The 13,981-nt window shown below is 41.4% G+C and overlaps 1 protein-coding gene across 3 annotated transcripts in view; it reads left to right on the top strand.

Moving 5' to 3' along the window:
- CASS4 (Cas scaffold protein family member 4) overlaps positions 1–13,981 on the top strand; it is a 30,495-nt gene that overhangs the window by 1,481 nt on the left and 15,033 nt on the right. Inside the window, exon 1 of one of the 3 annotated variants that reach the window (XM_077832131.1) lies at positions 1,696–2,058. The exons of the other annotated variants lie outside the window; for them this stretch is intronic. Within the exon in view, the coding sequence (XP_077688257.1) occupies positions 2,047–2,058 (12 nt within the window). The 5' untranslated portion in view covers positions 1,696–2,046. Of the gene's footprint in view, positions 1–1,695; positions 2,059–13,981 lie in introns of those variants that run through there. 3 annotated transcript variants of the gene reach the window in all.

The following is a 13,981-nucleotide window of genomic DNA, read 5'->3' as shown; positions in this document are numbered from 1 at the left end:
TGGGGGGGTAGATTTGCATCTCTCTCTGACCCTCCTCTTCCCCTCTTAGCCCTCTTCCTCACCAGCTTCCTGGCACTTCCCCTGCCCATGAACCCCTACACCCACCCCCTCCAAATGTGAGCAAGTGGTATTGTGACCAAAGAGTGGTAAGGCCATGGCCTGGGTACTTCGTCTGCCCCCAGCTCCAGGGTCTATGAGTGTTATTGCCCCAGCTAATCATTAGCAACTTTTGCCCCCCCCCCCCCCCCGACCTTTGCAGGACAAACTGCTTCTGTAATGGAATCCAGCGCATTCGCATGCTCTGTGGACATCTTGTTAATGTTTTTGGATATGCGTTGAGGGCTGATTGTACAGTGTGCAGGTGCAGCGTCCTATGTGCATATGCACAAAGTAAAAAGTGCTGGGCAGGGAGACAGCATGTGCACAAGGGCCCGTCCTATAGTAATGAGTTCTGGTGGGTGGCTGGCAAGTTGATCCTGTCTAGCAGCAGCATGAAGTGAGAACAAAAAGATGCAGATAGCTAAGCTCCTGTCAGACACGCTTAAGCTTACTCTTAAATTTCTCTCATTAACAAATGCTCAGTACATGCGCATACTTTTTTTAATTGCATACTTGCAAGTAAGTGATCAAGCTTGCAGAGGAGAACACCTAGCGCTTAGAATTTTAGTTGCATGCTCTCACCGTGCAACCACAGCAACCTCCCAGGCTCTGCTGTGCATTGTGCAAGGATTTTAAGCTATCCGGCGCCTGAGCTGGCTATGTGCCAGTCAGCCACCAGCAGCAAGTTAGAATAGCCTAACTTACAGTACTTGTCAAGAGCTTTGGGGAACAGGAGTCAGATGTGCGTTATGGAATCCGCAGCCATGCTCTCTTTCTCTAAATCCCATCCCCTGACCCTCTAGTATAGGAGGGAGCTGTGGAGTAGCGTACGCCTTATGCATGCTCTATGCTATTGAAGTCGGCGTTGTCTTCCTGTGGTCAATTATGCCACCTTTAGAGCAGCTCTGTGGCAACAGATTGCATTGTTGTTTCTAAAATATAGTTTTAAAAATTCTATGGTCTGTGGTGGTACATTTGTGCAATTTCTCTAGGCTGAATTCTCTTCTTGCACGTTCACAACTGATAATACCAATGCCTGTCACATGAAAAGGATCAGAATTTGTTGCAAGTGAGCTTCATTGTACCAGATATTTTGCATGACTAGAAAGGTTGGTTGGATGCTTCTGCATTACCAAGTCAACTTCAAGTGCAAAAGGTTAAAATTTAGAGAAAAAAATACAAAAATCCAACTGTTGCCCCCTGCAAGACACGGGCACAGTTTTTCATTATAAAAGTGTTTTGGGGAGAGAGAGTGAACATGCTTACTGTAGAAAGAGGAAGGAACAGAATGGAGGCAAGATAATTTCTGTATAAAGGAACCTTTGAAAATTGTACAAAACAGAAGATGTTAACCATGAACTGTTCTGCATTGGTCTCTCAGATTCTCTGCTTTTAAAATATGTGGTTTTTCTGCAGTGTTTTATATAGCTGTAAAGGTCTTGCTGACATGACATTTCTAGTGACCTGAACATGAAAAATTCAAAATCAAAGTATTTTTAAATACAAATTGAGGAGGAAGAAGAACTGATACTACCTTGGGAAAAAGCCCCCAAATGCACTCAAATCACTCTGTCTTAGCTTCACTGCAGTGTCCACGTGACGTTCTTATAGCTCTACAATATCAGAATTCCTATTTTGGTTTCTGCCTTTTCTTCCTGGAGGCTTGACCGAGTGCCATTCCTTCTTTTGCATGAACATAGCTGCAGGCCATGTAACGTTAGAGAGAATTTACTATGTAATTAGTTCCATTCATTCCCAGTGGCTGTTCACTTCACCCTCGGCAGGGTTCACAGTAAGTCCAGCACTGGGAGGTGTAGGCTGAAAGTCTAATACCCAGGCTTCTAGCCAAACCTTACCGTACTTCAGTCTGAGCTGAAGAACTTCACTTTGAGAAGGGGAGAGTGTATTGTTCTCATTTAGGTAATGGAATAATAGAGAAAAGACAAGATGAAAGTCAATGTAAGTACTAGATTATTACTTCTGCTGTATTTTATTTAATGGCATCACATTTCTGTGAGAATGTATATGGAATGTATATCTGCATCTGCTACAATCTCTGTTTAAAGCATGCTCTATTTCTGTTTATTAGTTCCTAACATGATACTTTGTAACATACAATCTTAATTTTTAACATGCAATCCATAGTTATCTGAAAAAATACTACTCTATTTTATTAAGGAGAGGAGGAGAGTGTCTGTCTAAAGAAGTTAGGTTTGACTCATTCTTCTGTAAGTAAAGAATTATACAGTGATACAGTATACTGTACTGGTAAGCAACATTTATGACAATGGCAGGTTATTAGATGTCTAATTGGCCATTTGCCTTCATAATTACCATGGAATTTTTAATGAGCACAAGTGATTGCATCTCATCTTCATTTTGGATCTCATTCAAAAGAGGTTTCAGAGTAGCAGCCGTGTTAGTCTGTATCCGGAAAAAGAAAAGGAGGACTTGTGGCACCTTAGAGACTAACACATTTATTTGAGCATAAGCTTTCGTGAGCTACAGCTCACTTCATCGGATGCATCCAATGAAGTGAGCTGTAGTTCACGAAAGCTTATGCTCAAATAAATTTGTTAGTCTCTAAGGTGCCACAAGTACTCCTTTTCCTTATTCAAAAGAGGGAAGCCATACAAATGTCTGTGCGGTGTAGTAGAAGACAAATGTATGATGTATGGAACTGTTCAAATACAACCTATGGGCAGTTTATCCCTTTGATGTACAAGTGTTAAGTAATATGAGTAAGAGTTACATTTGTGCAGAGAGGACAAAATACACTAGAATGACTGAACACATCCTAAAATACTGTTCTACAGTAATGGCTGAACTGAAAAAGAGCAAATAGCCAGTACGATTCCTTCTGTCTTTAGAAAGTTTTGAATACAATTGTTTTTTCATGGGAAAACAACACAGCCCCATGGAACGCTGATCATATATCTGTTATAAATGTGTCTTAATATTTTGGTCTGGATTTTCAGCACTGCACATATAAGCTTGCTGTAACAGCATATCATAGAATCATAGAATATCAGGGTTGGAAGGGACCTCAGAAGGTTATATAAAAATGTCCAGCTTGAGATCCAGGTTGTAAATTTCAAAATTGAACCTCCACATTAGTAATGGAAAGCTGAACCACAGATATTAGTAACGAACATTCTTTGCACTTGTTCCTTCCATCTGATTATCTCAAAACACTTTGCAAAGATTTATCAGTCCTCACAGCAAATCTTGTGAATAGTATTTTGCTCCCGCATTTTATAAGTGGGCAACATGAGGCACAGAGAAGTTAAATGTTTGCCCAACATTACAAAGCAGCCAAGCTGGGAAGACAACATTGTCCAAATTACCAGACCCCTGCTTTAAAAAGACCGCACTCCACAGACCACATTTTTCTATTAACCCCGTGATGCCAGGTGGAATGACTTCTTCTAGCATTAGTTTCCTGTGTGCAGAAAGGTAAGAACTTCTGCAAACTGGAAAACTGTGTGTTTGGACTTTGTCTAGCACATAAAGCTGACCCTGGCAACTGTAATTTAGGAGGTAATTCCCCCTCGTTACTATATAAGGGGCATGCTAACATCATCAGCTTCAACATGTTCTAATTATGTTTCCTGCATGTAGGTGGAAGTGTGATTTAGTGATTATGGCTGGTCAAAAAAATTCCATCAGCTTTTGTTTGTTTGTTTGTTTGTTTAAGTGGAAAAGCTAGGTTTTCAAGTCAATGAAAAGTTCCACAAGAAGTACCTGCTTTCCTAAAAATTTTAAATCAGAAAACCAAAGCCTTTGAGGAATTTTAAACAAAAACTTGGGAATTTAACAATTATTTTTCTTTTCATTGACATTTTCCAAATGGGGCGGGGAGCAGGAGCACATATTCTGGCACCTCTGTCAAGGATTAGGGCACTGGGAGCTAGGAGATTCGGCCTCTAGTCCTGATTCTGCTACTGATTCACTGTGAATGGGCAAAACAACCTCTCTCAGCCTGTTTCTCCAATTACCTTTTATTTTACTTGGCTTTCAAATTTAATTCTGACCAAGTTCAGACAGTCACTATCATCCTATTTTAAATGTCATATGAGCCTGTGGGATAGCATGCAATCACCATTACGTTAGTAGGGGGGAAAAAATATAGCAACAACTAAAATGAAACCTTTGCAATTAGATACATGGCACAATGTTACTTCTGCAAATAATTTCCTCTAAATCAAGTGGGCCATAAAGGAAACAATAGATGGGATTAGGGCACTGACTGAATCCCTTTACTGCTCAGTTTCCAGACTTTTTAACAAGTTTAGCTTTTAAAAGGTGTAGTGCACGGTGGCAGAGAGAGGATGGCTTACTCAGGGGGGCTAAAGTTGGGGGAAAACAACCAGTCCTTAATTTACAAAGTCTCTTTAGATGAAGCCCAGTAACAAGGTTATCTTCCAGTTCCTATTGCAGCCTCCTTCTGGGCAGCAAAGTTTCCTGGCTGGGCAAAGGACAGAGATCTTTTCTGTGCCTCTTCTCTATATCCCTCCTTTAATGATCCCTTAGTCCAGTGGCCGGTTCTCAAACAGGGATTCAGGTGGCCTGCAAGCAGGTTTCAAAAGGTTCACCAAGCTGGGCAGACGTTAGACTCACTGAGGCCAGGGCAGAAAGCTGAAGACTCCGTGCGAGGCTGAAATGCCCTGCCACCTGGGACGGAAGCCAAAGCCTGAGCAACTTAGCTTCGCAGGGCTATCTATGGCACAGGGCCCCCGGCAATTGCCCTGTTTGCTACCCCCTGACACTGGACCTGGCTTTTATACGGTGAAAAACAGTTGTGGCACAGGCGGGCCATGGAGTTTTTATAGCATGTGGGGGAAGCTCAGACAGAAAAACGTTGAGAACCCCTGCTCTAGTCAATCTTCTTTGTTGCCTACTTTAGTGATGGGTACATACAACCCACCTAAAGCTCTCAATATGCCTTGATAGCTAAACTTGGTAATTTCCCTACTAAATGTACCTAAACCTATTAACAGGCCGCTAACCTCAGTATGGCGAGCAAGCCAACACATCTGGAGTCTTTAGACCAAGACCATTTGGAGATAGAATGAGTCAAAACATACATAAATGAATTAAATACATTTTAAAATGAAAAAAAATGAATGTTTTCAAAAAATTAAGTGCAGGGAATTTCTTTAAAAATATTGTATTTTTAAAACTCATTTATTATTTTTGATTCCCAACTTCCTGGAAAAATTCTGGCAGGAGTTGTGGCATGTGAAATTTTAGGAAAATACGGTGAAATCTGGCCCTATTGAAGTCAATGGGAGTTTTGCAATTGACTTCAGTGGAGTCAGGAATTGACCAGTTTTGTCGGGGAGGGGACGGGATTTGAGGAGGGTTGAAAAATAGATTTATAGTAGGAAACTACCTTAACTATAGAGCCGCTACCAACTCCCTGTAATACAGTACTGAGGAAACAGGACTCCATGTGTAAAGTCTCCTCCAAAAGGTATCGCCCATAGAATGGAAGCCAATTTTTCCAGTTTGGAAAGATCTTCATCCTTCCAAGAGCTGAGCTGATCCTTCTGGATTTGAAATTTATAGTTCTTGGAATTTTAAACCTGATGCTTAGATTCACTAACCAAAAAAGCCCTTAATTAATGCAGAGCTATGGTTGCCTTGTGGTATCTCATGGTCTTCCAGAACCTCGAGTTCAATAACACTCAAACCACTAAAAAACAGGAAATGAACAGTTAATTAGATCCCTAAGTGGTCCTCTAACAGTTAGATAACCCTTTGCATAGAGAATAAAATAGATAAAGTGTTCCTCTCCGTTCCTAGCTCTCAAACACTTATTTATATCAAATCCTGAAAAATTTCCATACACAAAAACATGGGACTTCTGTGTATGGAACAAGGGTCAAATCAAACCAAATAGTTAATGCTTGCTACATTTTTGTTATTTTCTAGTTACATTAACCACAAACAGATCCACGGATTAAATGAAAGCGTCTCAGATCACCTGTGCTCCACCAAAAATGTTACATATCATCTATAACCAAGAGCAAACACATATGGTCAGGCATAGTCAGAATGAAGGCACATATATTTAGGGAAACTTCAGAGAATTTGAGGATTTTCTTTTCTTTTCTTCTGCATGTGTTAGTATATTTTAACCGTTGGCAGTCTACAGTTAATTTAATTTGTCACATTAAATTGGCTTAATTTAGACTATTTAAAAAGGACTCATCTGGGAACCTCATTCCACATTTTAAAAGGCATGTGGAATTGTTTATTTGTTCAGCTCTTTTCTGAGGTGAATAGATTAACTGGAAACAGTTCAGTAAACATGCCAAGAGGTGTTACTGATACATCAACGTAATTGTTTTGCAAACTATCCACAGCTTTTAACTGTATCTTCTTCTTCTGCTCAAATATTTAAAGTCATATTATCCTGCACTAAAGAGTACTTTAAAGGTTTTAAAAGACTCTCAAAATGTGGCTACAACATCTTCTAAGAATGTAAATCTCAATCTGCAGACGAAATTCCCATGACTAAAAAACTGTGTTCAGACTTTTGAAATAGCTATTAAAAAAAAAAGCAAACTAAAGACAATAGAAGGAAAAAATCTTTGGAATTATTTTCTTTAGAAATTAAGATTCTGTCAAATGCCTAGCATGCTTTTGGATTGTATTAAATTATAATAAAATTAATAATTAATAAGGATTTTCAAATACAAGTTGCAGGTGTCCATAAGTGAAATGCCAACATTTCGACAGCCTTCTCTGATTGGAAAGCTACCATGCTGACTACTGTAACGTGCAATATTTTGCTAGTGACATTTGCTTATATGTCTACTAGATTTTATTTTCGACATAGTTGTGTCGTTTATTTCTTGGAAATATTAACTCTATATCATGCTGTAAAATAACATTTTTTCTTTATTTCTAAATATATGCTATGTTTTTGTATATGTAGCTACAGCTACTTAAGGTTAAATAATTGCATTGTCAGCTTTGTGGACTTCTAACCACATTATTTCCAACTATTTTTCATTAATAAACATACAATTACACAGCAACTTTCATCCTTAAGGTTCCCAATGTGCTTCCCAAATTCTGTACTGCATGTCCATGAATCATTTCAGGTTGGGGGGTGGAGATTAGCAGCCAGGCAGATCATGGGACCTATATCTGTGCAAAACCTCACCTTTTCAGATTTTGTCTGATCAGGTGCATTATGTGATAAGGAAGAATTTAATTTACCTTTTCAGAAGAGTGAAGGGTTGTGTTGACTGAACAATGATTCTAACTTGTGTTCCAGGGAGCTAAAACTGCTGCTTTTAGACAGCTAAACCATCTCTGTTATCAGCCTTTAATGTGACTTTCCTCCTCTCAAACTATGTAATTAACTCACATGGTTATAAAAAGGGGTTATGCATACATATTCAGAGGAGAATAAATTCTCATGGGGGGCTTGGGGATGATGGTCACTTTCTAGGCCTAAATTCTTTGATTGGCTATCTGAAATTTGCCTTGCGGTGGGAATGATTAACTCATCATCTGTTGATAGGTTTCAGAGTAACAGCCGTGTTAGTCTGTATTCGCAAAAAGAAAAGGAGTACTTGTGGCACCTTAGAGACTTGGTTTCTAATATACCATGTTCCTTTATCTTTTTATGGTAGCAGTGGGGTTTATGGGGAAAATGTTAGTGTCCTTGCTATACTGCCTTTTTAGGGAAGATGGGACCTTTAAAGAAGCAACAAACAACACAGACAAACATACTTTGATCTCATCTCTGCTGCTTTAGTGTTTATAGTGCATTGAGTATTTCAAGTGCACATTAAAGAGAAGTATAGAGATCATGTAAAACTACCCAAGAGCTGCATACAGCTGTCCTAGTCAGCATTGTGTGGCTGATGGTGTTAGACAGCCAGTTTCCGGTTCTCTGGAAACAAACAAAAAATGCAATTCCCATTGGCCTCAGAGCAGCACTATCTCTTATCCCAGCAGCCCACAGAGGTCTCAGTGATCGTGGGAATGATTGGCTAATGAACACACACACAATCTTCAGAGAGCATTTCTGCTCAAATAACAGAAAGGGCTTTTGATAGTGAGTCTTTACACATGTCCCAGGCAAGTGTGAAAGAATATTTGGGGCCTGGTTTTGAAAAATGAGCTCAAGTTTGGTGCCCCCAATTCTGCACCCACAAATAATCTTGGGGCAAATAACTGCAGATACAGTTGATAACACACTTGCAGCCTGACAATACTGGCAGATCAGGTAGTCAAACGTTTAAATCTCATAAAATAGGTCTGCAGTTATTTGCAGCCACAAAATTATGCACACAGTTACTGTGGGCACAAAATCAGGTATCAGGCTGAGCTCTTTTAAGAGTCAGTGTCTTACTGTAAAGCATCTCGGAACAACTAGAGCAAGCAATGGCTGCTTAGTAATTCACTATACTTCTCAGAGTAAATGTAAATCACAGAATGGAGGATCTGAGTGCACTAGTCTATGCTGTGAGAGTGTTGGTGAATGGCAGAGCAAAGGCCAGGGGGCTCCTCGTGTTATGCCAGGTTCTGTCAGTGACTCTCTTAATTTCACTGTACCTCAGTTTAGTCACTTATAAAACTAGTATAATAATACCTGCCTCACAGGGGTATTACAGGGGGCTTTAGTCTGCCAATCTAGCATGTTTCACCACTACTACATTTACTTACAAATGATTTTCAAAGTGTCTGTGCATCACCCATTTGGGTGCTGGCCCAAGACTGGGGCTCTAAAGCAGGGGTGGGCAAACTTTTTGGGCCGAGGGCCACAGCTGGGTGGGGAAATTGTATGCAGGGCCTGGGCAGGGAGTTGGGGTGCGGGAGGGTGTGCGAGGTGTGGGAGTGGGTGAGGTGTACAGGAATGGGCTCAGGGCAAGGGATTGGGGCAGAGGAGGCATGCGGGGTATATGAGGGGCCTCAGGGAAGGGGGTTGGGGTGCAGGAGGAGTGCGGAGTGCAAGAGGGGGCTCAGGGCAGGCGTGCAGGAGGGGTGCAGGATGCGACAGGGGGCTCAGGGCAGGGGCTTAGGGTGCACGGGAGTGCAGAGTGGGACAAGGGGCTCAGGGCAGGGAGTTGGGGTGCACGAGAGGTGTGGTGTGCAGCAGGGGGCTCAGGGCAGGGGGTTGGGGTGCACAGGGGTGCAGGGTGAAGCAGGAGGCTCAGGGCAGGAAGTTGGGGTGCAGGAGGGGTGCAAGGTACAGGCAGGGGGCTTAGGGCAGGAAGCTGCGGGGCAGGGTGCAGGAAGGGTTCGGGCTCCGGTCCGGCGCCACTTACCTAAAGCGGCTCTGGGGTGGCAACGGTGCGCACCAGGGCTAGGGCAGGCTCCCTGCATGCCTGCCCTAGCCCCATGCCGTGCCACTCCAGGAAGCAGCCGGAACCTTGTCCCTGCGCAGCCCCTGGGGGAGGGGGGCACAGGGCTCCGCGTGCTGCCCTTGCCACGGTTCCCCGTTCCCGGCCAATGGGAGCTGTGGGGGGCGGTGCCTGGAGGCAAGGGCAACGCACGGAGCCCTCTGCCCACCCCCAGAGTCCCAGGGACATGGTGCTAGCCCCTTCTGAGAGCGGCGCGGGCCTGCGACACCGTCGGGGGCAAACCCACAGGCCGAATCCAAAGCCCTGAGGGGCCAGACTCGGCCCGGGGGCCGTAGTTTGCCCACCCCTGCTCTAAAGTATTACTGTGATACAAATAATATGTAATGATAATATATCTGCTAAAAGCTGTATAGGTTCCTTAGATGAAAGGTACTACCTAAAGTATTATGCTCTCTTGCTCACTCCCTAGCTGTCAAAGTTGTAAGAGTCATGATGATTAACCACCATAGTCAGAAAGGAAATGCGAGGGAAAAAATGGTACTTACTATACTTATTAATAGATAGGCAAAGGAGAACACAAGGCATGGAAAGAAGGCAAAGCTATACAATTTACCGTTTTTATGCCCTGCAAAAATGTTCTTTTTTCTTTATTTTTTGGAGCTCAGGGGTTAATTTCAGAACAACCTACCTCACTGGCTTTGTGTTGCTGATGTTGGCATAACAATACGCTGTTGTGGTTTTCCCTTGATCCTTCATTACTCTGAACACAGAAAATACACAGAAATCTGAAACCTTTCAAGGGAGGAAGTTGGGTTTTCACAACAAGATCTAGATGCAAAATGCTTTACAATTTATGGCAGGAATTGGTGCCAGGAGATTAAAATAACAACAGTAAAGGAACAAACAGTTAGAATTTGGGTAATAACATTGTAGCACATTTATAAGGTTTCATAAGTGTTTCTGCATGCTGCTAAAATCTCTTCAAATATGACTGCGAAGGCAAATAGGTCTAAAATCCTCACTAATATACTCAGGCAGTTTCCAGGCCTTTTGAACATACAGTGACAAATGTCATACATCATATCATCCAACGGATGAGCAGACAATAACACCTACAAACATAAGATTTATTATACCAATCAGATTACTGGTCTCTCTAATCTGGAATCAGACTTCCAGCAGTGGCCAGTACCTATGCTCCAGAGGACACAGGAAGAAATCCTATAATATCTCCTGATTTGTGCAATGCAGAATATGGGGATGTAAAGGAATTGGCTCCTGACCCCCATGGTGCTGACCATACTCCCTGAAGCACAAGCTTTAACTTGTACTGTATCACTTTAGGTTACATAGTTGTATTAATGGCCATAAAATTACTCTTTGCCCTTCTGTAAATCTCTCTAAGGTATTTGTGACACAATGACTTTACTTCCCTTGGGACCAAAGTCCACATGTCAATATATGCAATGTAAAGGCATCTTTGTTTTTATTTGTTCCAAACTGACTGCCTTCTCAAATCTAATTATGCTTTTAAAACCATTGTTTAAAATCGGTCACTTAATCGGACCCAGTGTGGTCCAATTCCTTGAATCATTCACTAGTTCAATCTAATTATTCCATCTTGCCTAAGGAAGCTGTTCCAGAAATTTCTGGCATTTCTCTTGCATTCACCTATTGAGTTCATCTATTAAGAATGGAGCTGTCAAATGGAATGCAAGATGATCCATGAGAACAACAGATTTGTTATTCCTGAGTCAGATTTTCAAAGGTACCTTCTAATTTTCGGTGTCTAATTGGAGTGCCCAATTTTACATGGCTAGGGCCTGATTTTCAAAGGCGCTGAGCTGTGTGATCCTTTGACATCAGCACAAGTGTCTAATATAGAGGCCACTTTTGAAAATGTAAACCCATATAATTTAGCCACAGAACCTAAGCAATCATATATATGAATGTTTGCTTACAAGTTATAAAACACTCTGGGCCATGTTTACCGTTTTTATTAACAATGCCAATATCTGTGTATCAAGAGACAAACTGACTCCTATACTTAAGAACATGAGGCCTCATTTTCGCTAAGTCTCCAACTAATTTTGTGTTCCCCCTTGGTTATTATTGGATCTTGATGATGATTCACCAGATGAAACATTTATTGGTACAGGTCTAATAAAACTTTTCTCTAACACTTTTTGCTGTAGAATGAAATTTAAGATACAAAAATAAAGGGATGGGGATTAAGGATTCTTTAGTGTCATCTCTGATAGTGGGATTGTCTTGCTCCATACATTCACAGTAGAAGGAGACCCATCTATCCCTATGCAAGGAGATTAGAGAGTACTTGGCAAATTTCCCCCAGAAATGCCTGCTGAAATCACTTTTGGGTGTCACTGAAGCACTGATGATGTGACTATTATGTCATACATTCATATAACATGGGCCATGACTTATGATCCTTAATTGCAGAGATTCCAAGTAAAGTACATGGGCTAAGCTTAAAGCTGTTGTAAGTCGGTTCAACCCTTCTGAAATCAGATATGTGCACTGCAATTGCAGATTCAGGCATAAAAATTCTTACGATAGCGTTTTCTCAACAAATAATTAGCTACAGATAGGTTGATAGCCAAATGTCTTTTCAAGTCATACCACGGATATCACCTCTCGTTTACATTGGCGCAACTAGGAAGGATGGTCTTGTGGTTATGTCACAGGTTTCCTGTGAGAGCTTAAACAAGTCACTTAATTACCCTATGCCTCAGTTGCCCCCCATTTGCAAAATGATGATATAAATATTCCCTTTGCCCATCCTTTCTATGTAGTTCACAAACTCTTAGGGGCAGGGACTGTCTGTTACTGTGTGTTTATACAGTGCGTAGCACAGTGGGACCCCAGTATTGGCTGGAGTCGCTCACTGCTATTGTAATATTACTGCTAACCATACTAGGAAAATCTGGCCTTTATTCACAATTGTGACAATGTGAAATGCCCTGTCCCTCTCTGTGTTATACTGTATGTTGAGATTACAGAATGTCTCACTTAAACACAGGTGGTCCCAAGCATTTGGTATCGTCAAAGTAGAATTTGGGACTGACACGTACAAGGCAACAAGAACATTTTAATCAAACTATGACATAAGGTAAGTGGGACTGTTGCTGTCCATCTCTGACAGCTGCTAGTGCAGTATGTGTGGATCAACCCATGTATCATAAAAGGGCCATTGTTCCCAGCCATCCCAATGAAGAAATTTATATTACCAACAACAGGCTGCTTTCATCAGCTGAGCTGACAAATTGATTTTCTTCTCCTGATACTTCAAACCAGCTGTTGCTTTATGGCAAATGCACTGGATAAAAATATCAGGCATTATATTTCCAATGCAGACGCTATCTCTTTGGACATTACTCGCACTTCTGGATAAGAAACTGTTTTTCCTAATCCACATTCCATGGGGAGAGTGGCTGATCTTATTTTGAAGCTGAAAATAAAGCCACGTATGTGAAATAGTATGTGGATACTTCTTTTTATTCTTTCATCAGCAGTAGTAAATTGTACAAAAATGCCTCCAGTGTTGAAGGCCACGTTTGCTATACTTTTGGCTATTTTAATGATATTGCTTACTAAAAACCTGAGTTCTAAGAACAAAACATGTTTAGCCACATACATATGATCACAATAAATAATTAAACAGAGTGGAAGCATAGTTTACTGGTTAGTATGCTTGTATGGGACTTGGCAGACGTGGGTTCAAGTCCTTGCTCTGTCACAAATGTGTAGTGTGCCTCAGTTCCCACCTGTAAAATGCGGCTAATAGCACTTCCTAACTTAATGGAAGTGCAGCGAGGATAAATACATGAGAAGATGCTTGGATGCTATCATAATGGGAGCCATATAAGTATCTTATGGAGATTATCTTCCACAATAAAGTAACTAGCAGCATCACTATTCTCAGATCTCTTATTATGCTCATTGATTTGAATTGTCCTTAATCTCATGTTCACAGCAGGGGTCTTGCCTACTCTGAATATTTAGGGAAATCTCTCTCTGACACCGCCCTCCCCCTCCCCATCCCCATGCTGGCACTGGGTGCTGTTCTCCCAGTACTAACACTGGTGGAAATGCTAGTGTAGGCTGGCCACTGGTGTATTTACTGTACTTTGTCATCTAGAATGGCTTGGTTAGAAGATACAGCAGTAAAAACCGCAGCAGCTACCATATCTATCATTGCTAGCACCAGCGGTTATTTTCTTGAAATCCTCAGGGTAGTGACTACCAGGTGGTTCATTTATATCTGGCTCTAAGAAAGGAAATGAATAATAACACCTCCAGCACTGTGTTTTATGTGAAAAGAGAGGGAGGATGGATGTGTGGTTAACACTTGGAGCTGCAAGGCACTCAGATACCAGGTGTGATAGAGTTGTAAATAGATAGATTGATTAGACAGAAGTTAGGAGATGTGGGTTCTATTCTTGAATCGGTCACAGTCTACCTGCGTGACCTGAGTAGCTTTCTGCCTTAGTACCCTTATCCAGAAAACTCAGCTAATGATACTTTCCTACTTT

The sequence above is a fragment of the Eretmochelys imbricata genome, chromosome 13 (genome assembly GCF_965152235.1).
Source record: "Eretmochelys imbricata isolate rEreImb1 chromosome 13, rEreImb1.hap1, whole genome shotgun sequence".
Taxonomy (NCBI): Eukaryota; Metazoa; Chordata; order Testudines; family Cheloniidae; genus Eretmochelys; species Eretmochelys imbricata.
This window is presented reverse-complemented; position numbering and strand designations above follow the sequence as displayed.